The following is a 12,290-nucleotide window of genomic DNA, read 5'->3' on the forward strand; positions in this document are numbered from 1 at the left end:
GAACCACGAATCATTGTATAGTTTAGTGACTTACAAAATAACTTTTCTGCTCTGACCTGTCACAGCCCAAATGTCTAAAACAACATTACAAGTTCTGCCAATAAATAGTGCTTCTTGCTATGCATTTTACTGTATTTTCATCTTAACATTTTTGCTGCTGTATTTAGGAAAGTGCCTTTTCTGACATGTTACATACACACACACACACATACATTCATTCTCTCTCTCTCTCTCCTCCTCCCCCCCCCTCCCTCCTGCACTCCCTCCCTGGTACAGGATGTTATTTCGACTGAAAGTGCACTAGGTTCCTGCTAACCAGGTCCACAGTTCCCAAAACAGCACATTTGTTTTCCCCCATTGGCAAAACCTTTAGCATTCTCTGAAAGTCCCTAGTAAATGGTACCCCTGGGGTGCTAAAGAGGGTCCCTAAGGGCTGCAGCACGAATTGTGCAATCCTAAGGGACCCCTCACATGACAGGCTGCCATTGCAGGCTGCGTGTCCTGGTGCAGACAAAAGTGAAAACACAACATGGTACACAGCCTGTGTGCCATGTCCCCTAACACTGCATGCAATATATATATGTCACCCCTGTAGCAGGCCTTACAGTCCCAAGGCAGTGTGCATTACATTACATGTGAGGGCATATCTGCACGAGCAGATATGCCCCTGCTATGTCTTTGTAAATTCTCAGACATAGTAAGTGGCCAGGAAAGTTATTTTTAAAGCATGTGCTGGACACTGGTCAATAGGAGCTCCTCAGCTACATGATGGCTTCACGTTTGTAACCTACCTGTTGGTTATTCTAGGCTAGCCTCCCAGCCAGATCCTACAGCCTTCTTCCACAGAGACTGATCTCCATTGAAATACATTGGGCACCCAACATCATACTACACCTCTGCACCCGGCTGCCCCAGTGCTGCCCGGAGGGACCTGTTGGTGTGGACCTGATCCTTGCCCAGTACTCACCTTTTGTCTTGGAGATTGGTCCCGTAACTCGCCAAAAGTACCTGATTGCAGACTTGTTTTTCCTCCCATGGGATAGCATTGCAGAACTCAGAAATTGCACTAAGTGTCCACATTTTAAAGTGAAAAGAATTCCTGTATAGAATAGTACATACCTAAACGATGTTTCTATGATGCCTAAACATATATAAAGATACTTGCAATTTTTATAAATTGGTGTGGATCTCCTTCTTGAGTCGTATGTCTCATTTATTGACTATTGTGTGTATTTGTTGATGTCTTGCACTCCTCTGTATTAAGTCTAAGGGTGATCGACCACACTACCCATAAATAGAGTACTTTGGGATTGCATAGCAAGCTCTGCCCACTCACTGGGGTACCCTGGATCCTTTACACCGTATTCACATATCACTTCAAGGGCCAGCTTTCTACACTTTTGACTAAATCTCTGTGAACACTGTCAAAAAGGACTGCCTACCTATTACTGAGCTGAAATGTTTTCTTTATTGTGTCTGTTGATCAAAATGAAGCAGTAATTTATATTTCTAAAGTGTAACTGTCTTATGCTTTGGCGTTTGTGTTTCATTAACTCATCAAAGTATTGTAATGTTAGTTTAGCTGTTGGCTTTAGATGGCTTCTGTGAGTGCTTTATTGTTATAGTGCTACCTTTGTGGGGTTGATGGTTTTGAATTTGTGCCTTGCCAATGTAGCATATGATATGTGTGTAAACTGCCTCATTGCTCACTTGGCTTTAGGAGGGGTGGTAGGGAGGGGACTACTGTAGCTTGTAATTTCGGGATTTCCATTGACACCAGAGTCTGACTCATCTTGCAGGTAAGTACTTTCGGAACTTTGAATAATCACAATAGCATATATACTTTTTACATAAAACACATATAGCTATTTTAAAAGTGGACACAGTGCAATTTTCGCAGTTCCTTGGGGAGGTAAGTTAATGTTAGTTCTTGCAGGTAAGTAAACCACCTACGGGGTTCAAATTGGGGTCCAAGGTAGCCCACCGTTGGGGGTTCAGAGCAATCCCAAAGTTACCACACCAGCAGCTCAGGGCCGGTCAGGTGCAGAGTTCAAAGAGGTGCCCAAAACACATAGGCTTCAATGGAGAAGGGGGTGCCCCGGTTCCAGTCTGCCAGCAGGTAAGTACCCGTGTCTTCGGAGGGCAGACCAGGGGGGTTTTGTAGGGCACCAGGGGGGGGGGGGTGGACACACAAGTCAGCACAGAAAGTACACCCTCAGCAGCACGGGGACGGCCGGGTGCAGTGTGCAAACACGCGTCGGGTTTTCAATAGGTTTCAATAAGAAACCAAGGGGTCTCTTCAGCGATGCAGGCAGGCAAGGGGGGGGGCTCCTTGGGATAGCCACCACCTGGGCAAGGGAGAGGGCCTCCTGAGGGTCACTCCTGCACTGGAGTTCCGATCCTTCAGGTCCTGGGGGCTGCGGGTGCAAGGTCTTTTCCAGGCGTCGGGATTTTGGATTCAGACAGTCGCGATCAGGGGGAGCCTCGGGATTCCCTCTGCAGGCGTCGCTGTGGGGGCTCAGGGGGGACAACTTTGGTTACTCACAGTCTTGGAGTCGCCGGAGGGTCCTCCCTGTAGCGTTGTTTCTCCACCAGTCGAGTCGGGGTCGCCGGGTGCAGTGTTGCAAGTCTCACGCTTCTGGCGGGGATTGCAGGGGTCTTTAAAGCTGCTCCTCTGGAAACAAAGTTGCAGTTCTTTTGGAGCAGTGCCGCTGTCCTCAGGAGTTTCTTGGTCTTTTTGAAGCAGGGCAGTCCTCTGAGGATTCAGAGGTCGCTGGTCCTGGGGAAAGCGTCGCTGGAGCAGTTTTCTTCCGAAGGAGGGAGACAGGCCGGTAGGGCTGGGGCCAAAGCAGTTGGTGTCTCCGTCTTCTCTGCAGGGTTTTTCAGCTCAGCAGTCCTCTTCTTAAGTTCCAGGAATCTAGTTTCCTAGGTTCTGGGGAGCCCCTAAATACTGAATTTAGGGGTGTGTTTAAGTCTGGGAGGGCAGTAGCCAATGGCTACTGTCCTTGAGGGTGGCTACACCCTCCTTGTGCCTCCTCCCTGAGGGGAGGGGGGCACATCCCTATTCCTATTGGAGGAATCCTCCAAAACCAAGATGGAGGATTTCTAAAAGTCAGAGTCACCTCAGCTCAGGACACCTTAGGGGCAGTCCTGACTGGCCAGTGACTCCTCCTTGTTTTTCTCATTATCTCTCCTGGACTTGCCGCCAAAAGTCGGGGCTGTGTCCAGGGGGCGGGCATCTCCACTAGCTGGAGTGCCCTGGGGCATTGTAACACGAAGCCTGAGCCTTTGAGGCTCACTGCTAGGTGTTACAGTTCCTGCAGGGGGGAGGTGTGAAGCACCTCCACCCAGAGCAGGCTTTGTTTCTGTCCTCAGAGAGCACAAAGGCCCTCACCACATGGGGTCAGAAACTCGTCTCTCAGCAGCAGGCTGGCAGAGACCAGTCAGTCCTGCACTGAACAATTGGGTAAAATACAGGGGGTATCTCTAAGATGCCCTCTGTGTGCATTTTTTAATAAATCCAACACTGGCATCAGTGTGGGTTTATTATTCTGAGAAGTTTGATACTAAACTTCCCAGTATTCAGTGTAGCCATTATGGAGCTGTGGAGTTCGTTTTTGACAGACTCCCAGACCATATTCTCTTATGGCTACCCTGCACTTACAATGTCTAAGGTTTTGCTTAGACACTGTAGGGGCATAGTGCTAATGCACATATGCCCTCACCTGTGGTCTAGTGCACCCTGCATTAGGGCTGTAAGGCCTGCTAGAGGGGTGACTTACCTATGCCACAGGCAGTGTGAGGTTGGCATGGCACCCTGAGGGGAGTGCCATGTCGACTTAGTCATTTTATCCCCACCAGCACACACAAGCTGGCAAGCAGTGTGTCTGTGCTGAGTGAGGGGTCCCTAGGGTGGCATAAGACATGCTGCAGCCCTTAGAGACCTTCCCTAGCATCAGGGACCTTGGTACCAGGGGTACCAGTTACAAGGGACTTACCTGGGTGCCAGGGTTGTGCCAATTGTGGAGACAATGGTACATTTTAGGTGAAAGAACACTGGTGCTGGGGCCTGGTTAGCAGGGTCCCAGCACACTTCTCAGTCAAGTCAGCATCAGTATCAGGCAAAAAGTGGGGGGTAACTGCAACAGGGAGCCATTTCTTTACACTTGGTCACTGGAATAGCACAAACTGAAAGGAGGGAGCTTTTTTCAGTCTTAGCACAGAAAAATCTGGACATAACCGAAAATGTGAGCCCTATAGAAAATTATTTTATTTGTTTAGGGAACATCTGGTCTCATGGTCTACTACTTAAGACCAAATGTACAATCCAGTCTAGTTTCTTTCACTGCTCCTTTCTACTCCCACCCGTACAGGGTGGCAAGGTGTTCAAGATTTACCAGGACAGTCACACGTTTTCACAATCTGTCCTAACAAATGTCAGAAAAATTTAGCACGCCTCTGTTTTTAGAGCGCATCAACTGAACACAGTAGGAGGAAAGATTTTATGTGCTAGTTCAGGATTAGTTAGCCACCTTTATCATGAATCAATTTATGATAGATGACAGTGTGTAAAAAGTTACAGTTTCCTTAAGTGCCTCATTGTCTATGTTTTTTTTGTGCGGGTGGGCCCTGTAAAGTTATTCTGTGCCAATTGATCAGTGTAAAATTGTAGTCCTACTTCTACATTCATGCAGTGTTCCAGTTTTTGAAAATCTGGTCACCACACCCTTTAGTAATTTTTCACCTTTACAAGAAAAGCCCAAGGTCTGTTTCAGTGAGCAAAGTGACTTGGTTATCACCACAAGGCACTGAGGCCTCCTACGCATTTTCTTATTTATATCTTTGTTTGTTTTAGTGCTTGAAGGTTCTGAGGAAGTACTGTGTGTGTGTTGTATTGTATTGTATTGTAATAGTATTTATATAGCGCTTACTACCCCTGACGAGGCGTCCAAACGCTTTTCGGCGAGTAGTACGCTACTCCGGAACCCAAAAGGAATTAGTGGTGGATTAGTATAGGGAAATAGGAGTACAGTTTAAGTATTATTATGAGTTAATTTGAGCTGTGAATATGAGAGTTTGTTAGTTAGATTGACTGGAGTAATAGAGGGGTGGAGGAGGGAAGAATCCAGATTTTTAATTGGGAGTTTATGGTAATAGGATTTAGGCTTGGGATGAGTAAAGGGGAGATGGAGGAGGTAAGAGTCAGTGGATAGGGTTAGGGAGCTCATAGTAGCAGGGTGAGATAAATGAGGGAGAATATAGTAGGGTTGTTTCGGAGATCATGGTACATTAGCAAACCATAGCTTTACTTGCAAAGTGCCGGTATCTTTGTCATTATGTTCTGGTCTTTGTGCACAGGGAGAACCACAGTGAAATTGAACGACGCCGTCGGAACAAGATGACTGCCTACATCACAGAGTTGTCAGACATGGTGCCCACCTGTAGTGCCTTGGCACGCAAGCCAGACAAGCTAACCATACTTCGCATGGCTGTATCGCACATGAAGTCCCTGCGGGGCACCGGTAACACATCCACAGACGGCACCTATAAACCTTCCTTCCTCACCGATCAGGTGCTTGCAAGCTAATGTTTATATTACTTGGTGCTCTGTTTGATATATTAATTTAAATGTTTTTAAGTAGAAAACAGTGTTAGCTGAGACAGTGGCCTTCAGTTCGATCAGTTTGGACTAGTGAAGGTGTTACTTGTATGGGCCTCGTGCTAATCTGCTCCTGTTGTCCTTGAGATGGACTTATCCAGAGAAAGGTGTAAAAAAAAAAATGGGTTGCTCTAGGCAGGGTAAATCCACTCTGGGATATAGAATGGGTTGGAAGCCTCCTTTCGCTATCACATACATCTTTTTTTCCATATAGGCGCCAATTGAGCACCACCATCTTAACAGTTGCTGCCCTACCTATTAAGAGAGGGGTAGCTCACTCCAAAATCGTATTGATGCCTTCAATCCCTCCGGTACTCTGCCTATGTTGAGGTCATGAAACCTACTGGCAGTATACACCAGTTTTACACCTAAATACATAAGTACTTCGGCCCCCTGTGGAAGCCCCACCCCAGGGAGTAAGTTAGCTAAGTTACCCATCAGCACAACCATTGGAAGCAAGTAGGACTTGCTAGAGTTGACCCGAAGCCCAGGCCCCTCCTCAAAGTACTGTAAGGCATATTGGAGTATAGGAATCTAGCATTCCTGTTGTCGCACATATATTAAAGCATCGCCCACGACTAGAAAAACCACGTGTGGTCTCGCCGACCTGGATTCCCCATGGCCTGAGCACACATCACAACCATACAGCTAGCAGTTCCATGTGTATGGCAAATAGAAGGGGCATCGGGGGCACTTCTGCCAAGTCCCTCTAGATAACTGGATCTGGACGGACACCAAGGCGCACCTTAGTACTCGGGCTGCAATGCCCGTGTACAGCAGCCTGACCCACGCAATGTATTTTAGATCTAGGCCCATCTTTTCCATTTTGAGCCACAGATAATCCCACACCACAGAGTCCAGAGCTTGCTCAATGTCAAGGAGTGCAAGGGCATAGGAGTCGTCTCTCAGATGTGGTGCATGGCAAATGGGACAAACGGCGAAGGTGATGATTGATACTGCGGCGAGGGAAAAAGCGACATTGATCCATATGTATAAGTGCAGGTAAATGGGGGAATTGTCGAGCAGCCAGAATCCTATTTAGTATCTTTAGATACACATTTAAAAGGGACAATGGTCTGCAGGCAGAAGGCGTCACTGGGTCTTTGCCCAGTTTTGGGACTAATACTATTAATGCTTCCCACATAGACAAGTAAATAGCCACATTTTCTCGCCACCTGATATACCTCCAGCCGTTTATCGGCAACTGTAGCTGCATATTTTGGTAGTGCTCTGCTGACAGCCAGTTGCTGACAGGCGTTTTTGCTTTATTTTGTACATCGTATACTAGTCAGGATTTCCTCTCTGGATATGGGCTCCCCCAAAGAGGCATGTTCCACCTCCCCTAACTTAGGCATTTCTATATCAGCTAGGAAGGCAGCCCAATGATCTGTCACCACCTTTGTCTTGTAAAGTCGGCTATGATGTAATTGGAACACTTGTTTATTTGTGAGTGGACTCGTGACACCCTTGTTTTTTCAGTGCTGTAATGTTCACAGGTTATCTTTTGTCTAAGTAACCCTGCTAGCATTGCCCCAGTAGTGTCCCCCTCAGCGTTTAGACTTTGACGATATGCCGTATAGACATGTTTCTCTAACTTGCGCCAGGTATCCAAGAGGTCGTTATGGGTCTCTTGCCAGTCCTCCAGTGTCTGTGGATGTGTGGTGAATGTCTTTTCCAGCTAGCACAAATTTGCTTCTTGGCAGTCAAGGTTGCTCTCAAGTTGCCATCTAACCCCATAAGTAGCTTAACCCCCCCACCCCCCAGCACCAGCTTTATTGCTTCCCATTCGCAGACTCTGGCCCTCAAAGTCCTCCAGTTTTCGTAAAAATAATGTAGTAGTTCGTCCCGAACCGTTGTCTCAAAGGGGAGCTCTGTCAGCGCCTCCGCATGAAGTGACCACAGTGGGATCCCCAGGCGTCTATATCCCCTGTCTAAGGTAATTAACAGTAGGGAATGGTCAGCTTTATATCAGGCAAGGTAGGAGATGTCCCGCACTCGGTGTATCAGTGCAGCGAATACAAAATAGTAGTCCAGCAGCTAGGAGTATTCGTAGCGGGTGTATAGCAGGAGTAGGCCCTGGATACATATGTTTTCTGGAGGAAAATAGGAAGTTATTGCAAGCTGCAATGTATATAAACAAATATGCAACTTCTTTTAAATGGACTACACTATTCATCAGTCCCTTTGTGCAAAACATCTGCAGTTTTACAGCATTGGATCTTTCATGCATTCACATGCTTGAACTCGCTGCATGCCTGCGTTTTAAGGGTGTCTTACTTTGGTTCTGTTGTGAGGTTCTACTTCCTGGCTGTGACCGATTTGTATTATTTAAAACTAGGAATTTTGAAGTTCATGATTTTGACAGAGATGCACATGATTAACCAATGTTGTTTACTTAATCACAGGAGCTTAAACACCTTATTTTGGAAGCAGCAGATGGCTTTCTTTTTGTGGTGTCCTGTGAGACAGGACGCGTGGTTTATGTGTCTGACTCCGTGACGCCTGTGTTGAACCAGCCACAGTCAGAGTGGTTTGGCAGCACCTTATATGACCAGGTGCACCCTGATGACGTGGACAAACTGCGAGAACAGCTTTCTACATCAGAAAATGCTATGTCTGGTAAGAATTGCTCCAAGGAGACCTTTGTGTTATAACATCATAATATTGTGAAGTGCATTTTTGACCTTGTGTGAGTGAAGGTGAAAATGTGTTGCAAATGTTATGATGCCATTCATCAGCCGATATGTTGCAATTTCGATATGGGGGTCACACAGATTTATTCTGATTTACAATTTGGAGCGCAAAACACTTTATTCCTTGTTAGAGTTAGAAAGTTTTCTTGCTACAAGTTTTCAAGCAGTTAATCAGTGGTTTGCATCTCTGTTTAATGAATACCTACTGTTTGGAGGCTCTAAACTAATGTAAACAATTAGTAATGTCTATGAACAGCGAACATGCGGTGCAGACATACAAGGCCAGATGTACCGAAAAAGCAATTTGCGATTTTCTTATAGCAGATCTTAGGAAATCGCATCTGCGATGTATGGCAGTATGTTTGACACTGTTAGCAATTCGCAGTTGGTCACAAATGGACCTGCCTCATCAATATTCATGCGGCAGGGGTAGGAAGCTGGCCTGGTGTGTGGTGAGCACCTATGGTGTTATCACCTTATACCAGGTCCAGATATCCCCTGTTAGTGAAGTGTAGGCAGTGTCTAGGAAGCCAAGGCTCTCTAGCGGTAGCTGTGGATGAGCAGCCAAGACTTATCTAGCAGACATTCAAAGCTTCTACAACACCACTACAGTCACCCAACACTTAAACACATGAAAGAACCACACAGTGTTACAAAAATAAAGGAACTTTATCATAGTAACACAAATATTAAAATACTGTGCAGGCAATACTCGCCTAGTTGGTGAGAAAACACACTATTATATACACATTAGAAGTCAGGAATTGCAATAGAAAAATATGAAATAGCAGTATAAAATGGAGACCCTCTGGGGAGACCAAACCATATACTAAGTAAGTGGAATGCGAAGGTTGGTCCCCCACCCAAAGAAGTGGAATCTGTAGAGGGGAGCTGGAGGAACTAGGAACCCCAAAACGTAACTACCAGGGTGCCCCCCCCCCCCCCCCCAGAGTTCAGGAGAGAAGAGGTAAGTACCTGGTTTTTCCTCAAACCCACAGGTAATCTTTGGAAAAGGACTGTTCAAGACCCAAGCAAGACTGGAAGAAACAAAAGGTGGATCCTGACAGAAGAGAGACCTGCAAATGAAGGAGACCAAGAAACTGCTTTGCAGGGAAGAGTGCTGGAGGCCAGGGCTACATGGAGCCTGAGATCCCTTGGAAGAGGAGCCAACAAGCCTTGGTAGCTGCAAGAGTCATGTTGCACAGGGGTACTGTCCTGCAAGGAGAGGCAAGATCTCACCGTCTCCCAAGTTGGACAGCTGGTAGATAGGACCGAGGGGGACCACTCCAGACCACCACCTGTGTTGCAGGATCCACGCAGTTTTGCAGGAGAGAAGATCCGCGCAGCCGGACGTCGTTGCAGTTGGTGCCTGTGGATGCAGGGGAGTGACTCCTTCACTCCAAGGGATATTTCTTCTTGCTTCTTTTGCAGGCAGAATACTTGTCATCCTCATAGGATGCACAGCCAGGGAAATGTTGCAGTTGCTGGAAGGAGCCGGATAAACGAAGTTGCAGAGCGGAGTCGTTCCTGAAGTTGCCAATTGTCAGTTCCTGGAGGCTCCAATTGCAGTCCCGGTGGCCAGAAGATGAAGTAAATGATGCATATGAGTCCTGCTGGAATCTTGCACATCAAATCTGAAGACCCTAGAGGAAAACTCTAAATAGCCCAGGAAGGGGGGAATTGGTCACCTAGCATGGTGATCACCTATCAAGAGGGGGCTGGGACGTCACCTGCCTCACCTGGCCACTCAGATGCTCCCATGGGCCTCTGCCCACTTTGGATTCAAGATTGCAGAATCAAGTGGCCACCTGGAGGGGCTCTGGGCACCACCCCTGGAGTGGTGATGGACAGGGGAGTGGTCACTCCCCTTTCCATTGTCCAGTTTCGCCCCAGAGCAGGGACCGGGAGTCCCTGGACTGGTGCAAACCGGTTTATGGAAGGAGGGCACCAAAATGTGCCCTTCAAAGCATACCAGTGATTTGGGAAGGCTACCCCTCCCAAGCCATGCAACACCTATTTCCAAAGGGAGAGAGAGTTCCCTCCCACTCCCAAGGAAATCCTTTGTTCTGCCTTCATAGGCTTGAGCTTGTCAAACAGCAGAAACCTGTCTGTAGGATGGCAACAACACGGGCTGCCCGGGAAAACCCTGCAAAGTGGTATGAGCAAAGCTGTGGGTCCTTTATGAGCCCCAGAGTGCATGGAATCATACAACCAATACTGGGTATGATTCCGACATGTTTGATGCCAAACATGCCCAGGTTTGGAGTTACCATTATGTAGCTGGACATAGGTAGTGCCCTATGTCCAGTACACGGGTGAAAGGGCTTCCCTGCACTTACGAAGTCCCAAAAAATTGAGCTGGAGTTCGTAGGGGCACCTCTGCTCATGCAGGGGTGCCCTCACACACAGGTACTTGTACCCGACCCTCTGGGCTAGGAGGGCCTGCCATAGGGGTTGCTTACCGTGACCTGTAGCAGAAGGGAGCATGCACCTTTTCACACAGGCTGCAGTGGCAGGCCTGCAGAACATTTTGCATGGGCTCCCCTGGGTGGCACAATACATGCTGCAGCTCATGAGGAACCCCTGGTGCCCCAATGCCCTGGGTACCTAGGTACCATATACTAGGGACTTACATGAGACCACCAGTATGCCAATTGTGGGGTGTACTACTTTAGGAACAACCAAATTTAGAGGGAGAGAGCACAGTCACTGGGGTCCTGGTTAGCAGGATCCCAGTGAACACAGTCAAAACACACTGACAGTAGACAAAAAGTGGGGGTAACCGTGCCAAAAAGAGGGTACTTTCCTACAGCAGGTCACAATTTGTAACCCATTGTGAATGGCTACAATCACAGGGATGGTGGCCTGCTGGGGACAGCAGACTACCATGTCCATGATTGCTTGTAAATAATGCAGCTTGTTTTCCTTAAAGGATGCTTTACAAAAAGAAAGCTGAAAAGTTTTCGGTTCATTTTTTAAGAGTATGCAGTGGACCGTGGGACTACTGCCTGCTCTTGAAAAATGTTTGCACCCCCATTTGCAAACGGGAGGAGTCCCTTGGGGATCCTTTCCTGTTTGGAATGGGTTACCAACAACTTGAAGCAGGTAGTAACTAATTGTTTTGGGACCACATTCACGGTCGCAAAACAATCCTACATATCACTGCAACTCGCTATTAGGAAGGGATGCCCTTGGTAGGCCCCTTTCTAATAGGGACTTGCAAACATATTTGATTATTTAGTAATAGATTACCGAATTGCAAAATAGCATTTGTACATCCCAAAATGTTTTTTTGTGTGCGCAAACCGCAGGATTCTGTGAATCGGGCCGTTTGCGCACAGAAACAAAATTTAGTACATCTTCCCCGTAGTGAGTTTTGCCTTGTGAAGAGAGGAGTGATTTGTGTGGTCATACAGTGAATACTGCTTTAATATAGAGGGTGCGAAGTGCCATCATACAATGTGTAAATTCTTGTGCACGAAGGTTTAGCAGTGCATCCTTCTGTGTCTAACGCTTGTTAATAGAAGCTGTACTTTTAAAGTTATATAATAAGTAACTGTGTCTATAGCGTATTCATGCTTGAAGTAATGTCCTACTCTTACTGCTGCTCCTTCTTCAGGCCGTATCTTGGATCTGAAGACTGGAACTGTGAAGAAAGAAGGTCAGCAGTCCTCTATGAGGATGAGTATGGGGTCTCGACGGTCCTTTATATGCAGGATGAGGTAAGATTAGGGAATATATGTAAAGTAGTCACTGTCTCATTTTGTGTTTCCTTAAGCCCCATTTTGAACACATGAAGTGATGCTCAATAACAAGTTACATGCAAGACAGGCAAGATTGCATATAAACATGACTGCATTTATTAAGATATGTGTTTAATAGGTGCAAACTTTTTGTTTGAGTTGCAATGCTAACAATATGTACTCAATTGCCATAGT

General features: G+C 46.7%; 1 protein-coding gene across 1 annotated transcript in view; it reads left to right on the plus strand.

Annotated features, from left to right (window-relative positions):
• Positions 1–12,290, plus strand: part of ARNT (aryl hydrocarbon receptor nuclear translocator) — a 128,054-nt gene that overhangs the window by 44,873 nt on the left and 70,891 nt on the right. The window contains exons 5-7 of the mRNA XM_069218534.1: positions 5,359–5,572; positions 8,065–8,278; positions 11,972–12,074. Of these exons, the coding sequence (XP_069074635.1) occupies positions 5,359–5,572; positions 8,065–8,278; positions 11,972–12,074 (531 nt within the window). The remainder of the gene's footprint in view (positions 1–5,358; positions 5,573–8,064; positions 8,279–11,971; positions 12,075–12,290) is intronic.

This window comes from Pleurodeles waltl, chromosome 12 (assembly GCF_031143425.1).
Source record: "Pleurodeles waltl isolate 20211129_DDA chromosome 12, aPleWal1.hap1.20221129, whole genome shotgun sequence".
NCBI lineage: Eukaryota > Metazoa > Chordata > Amphibia > Caudata > Salamandridae > Pleurodeles > Pleurodeles waltl.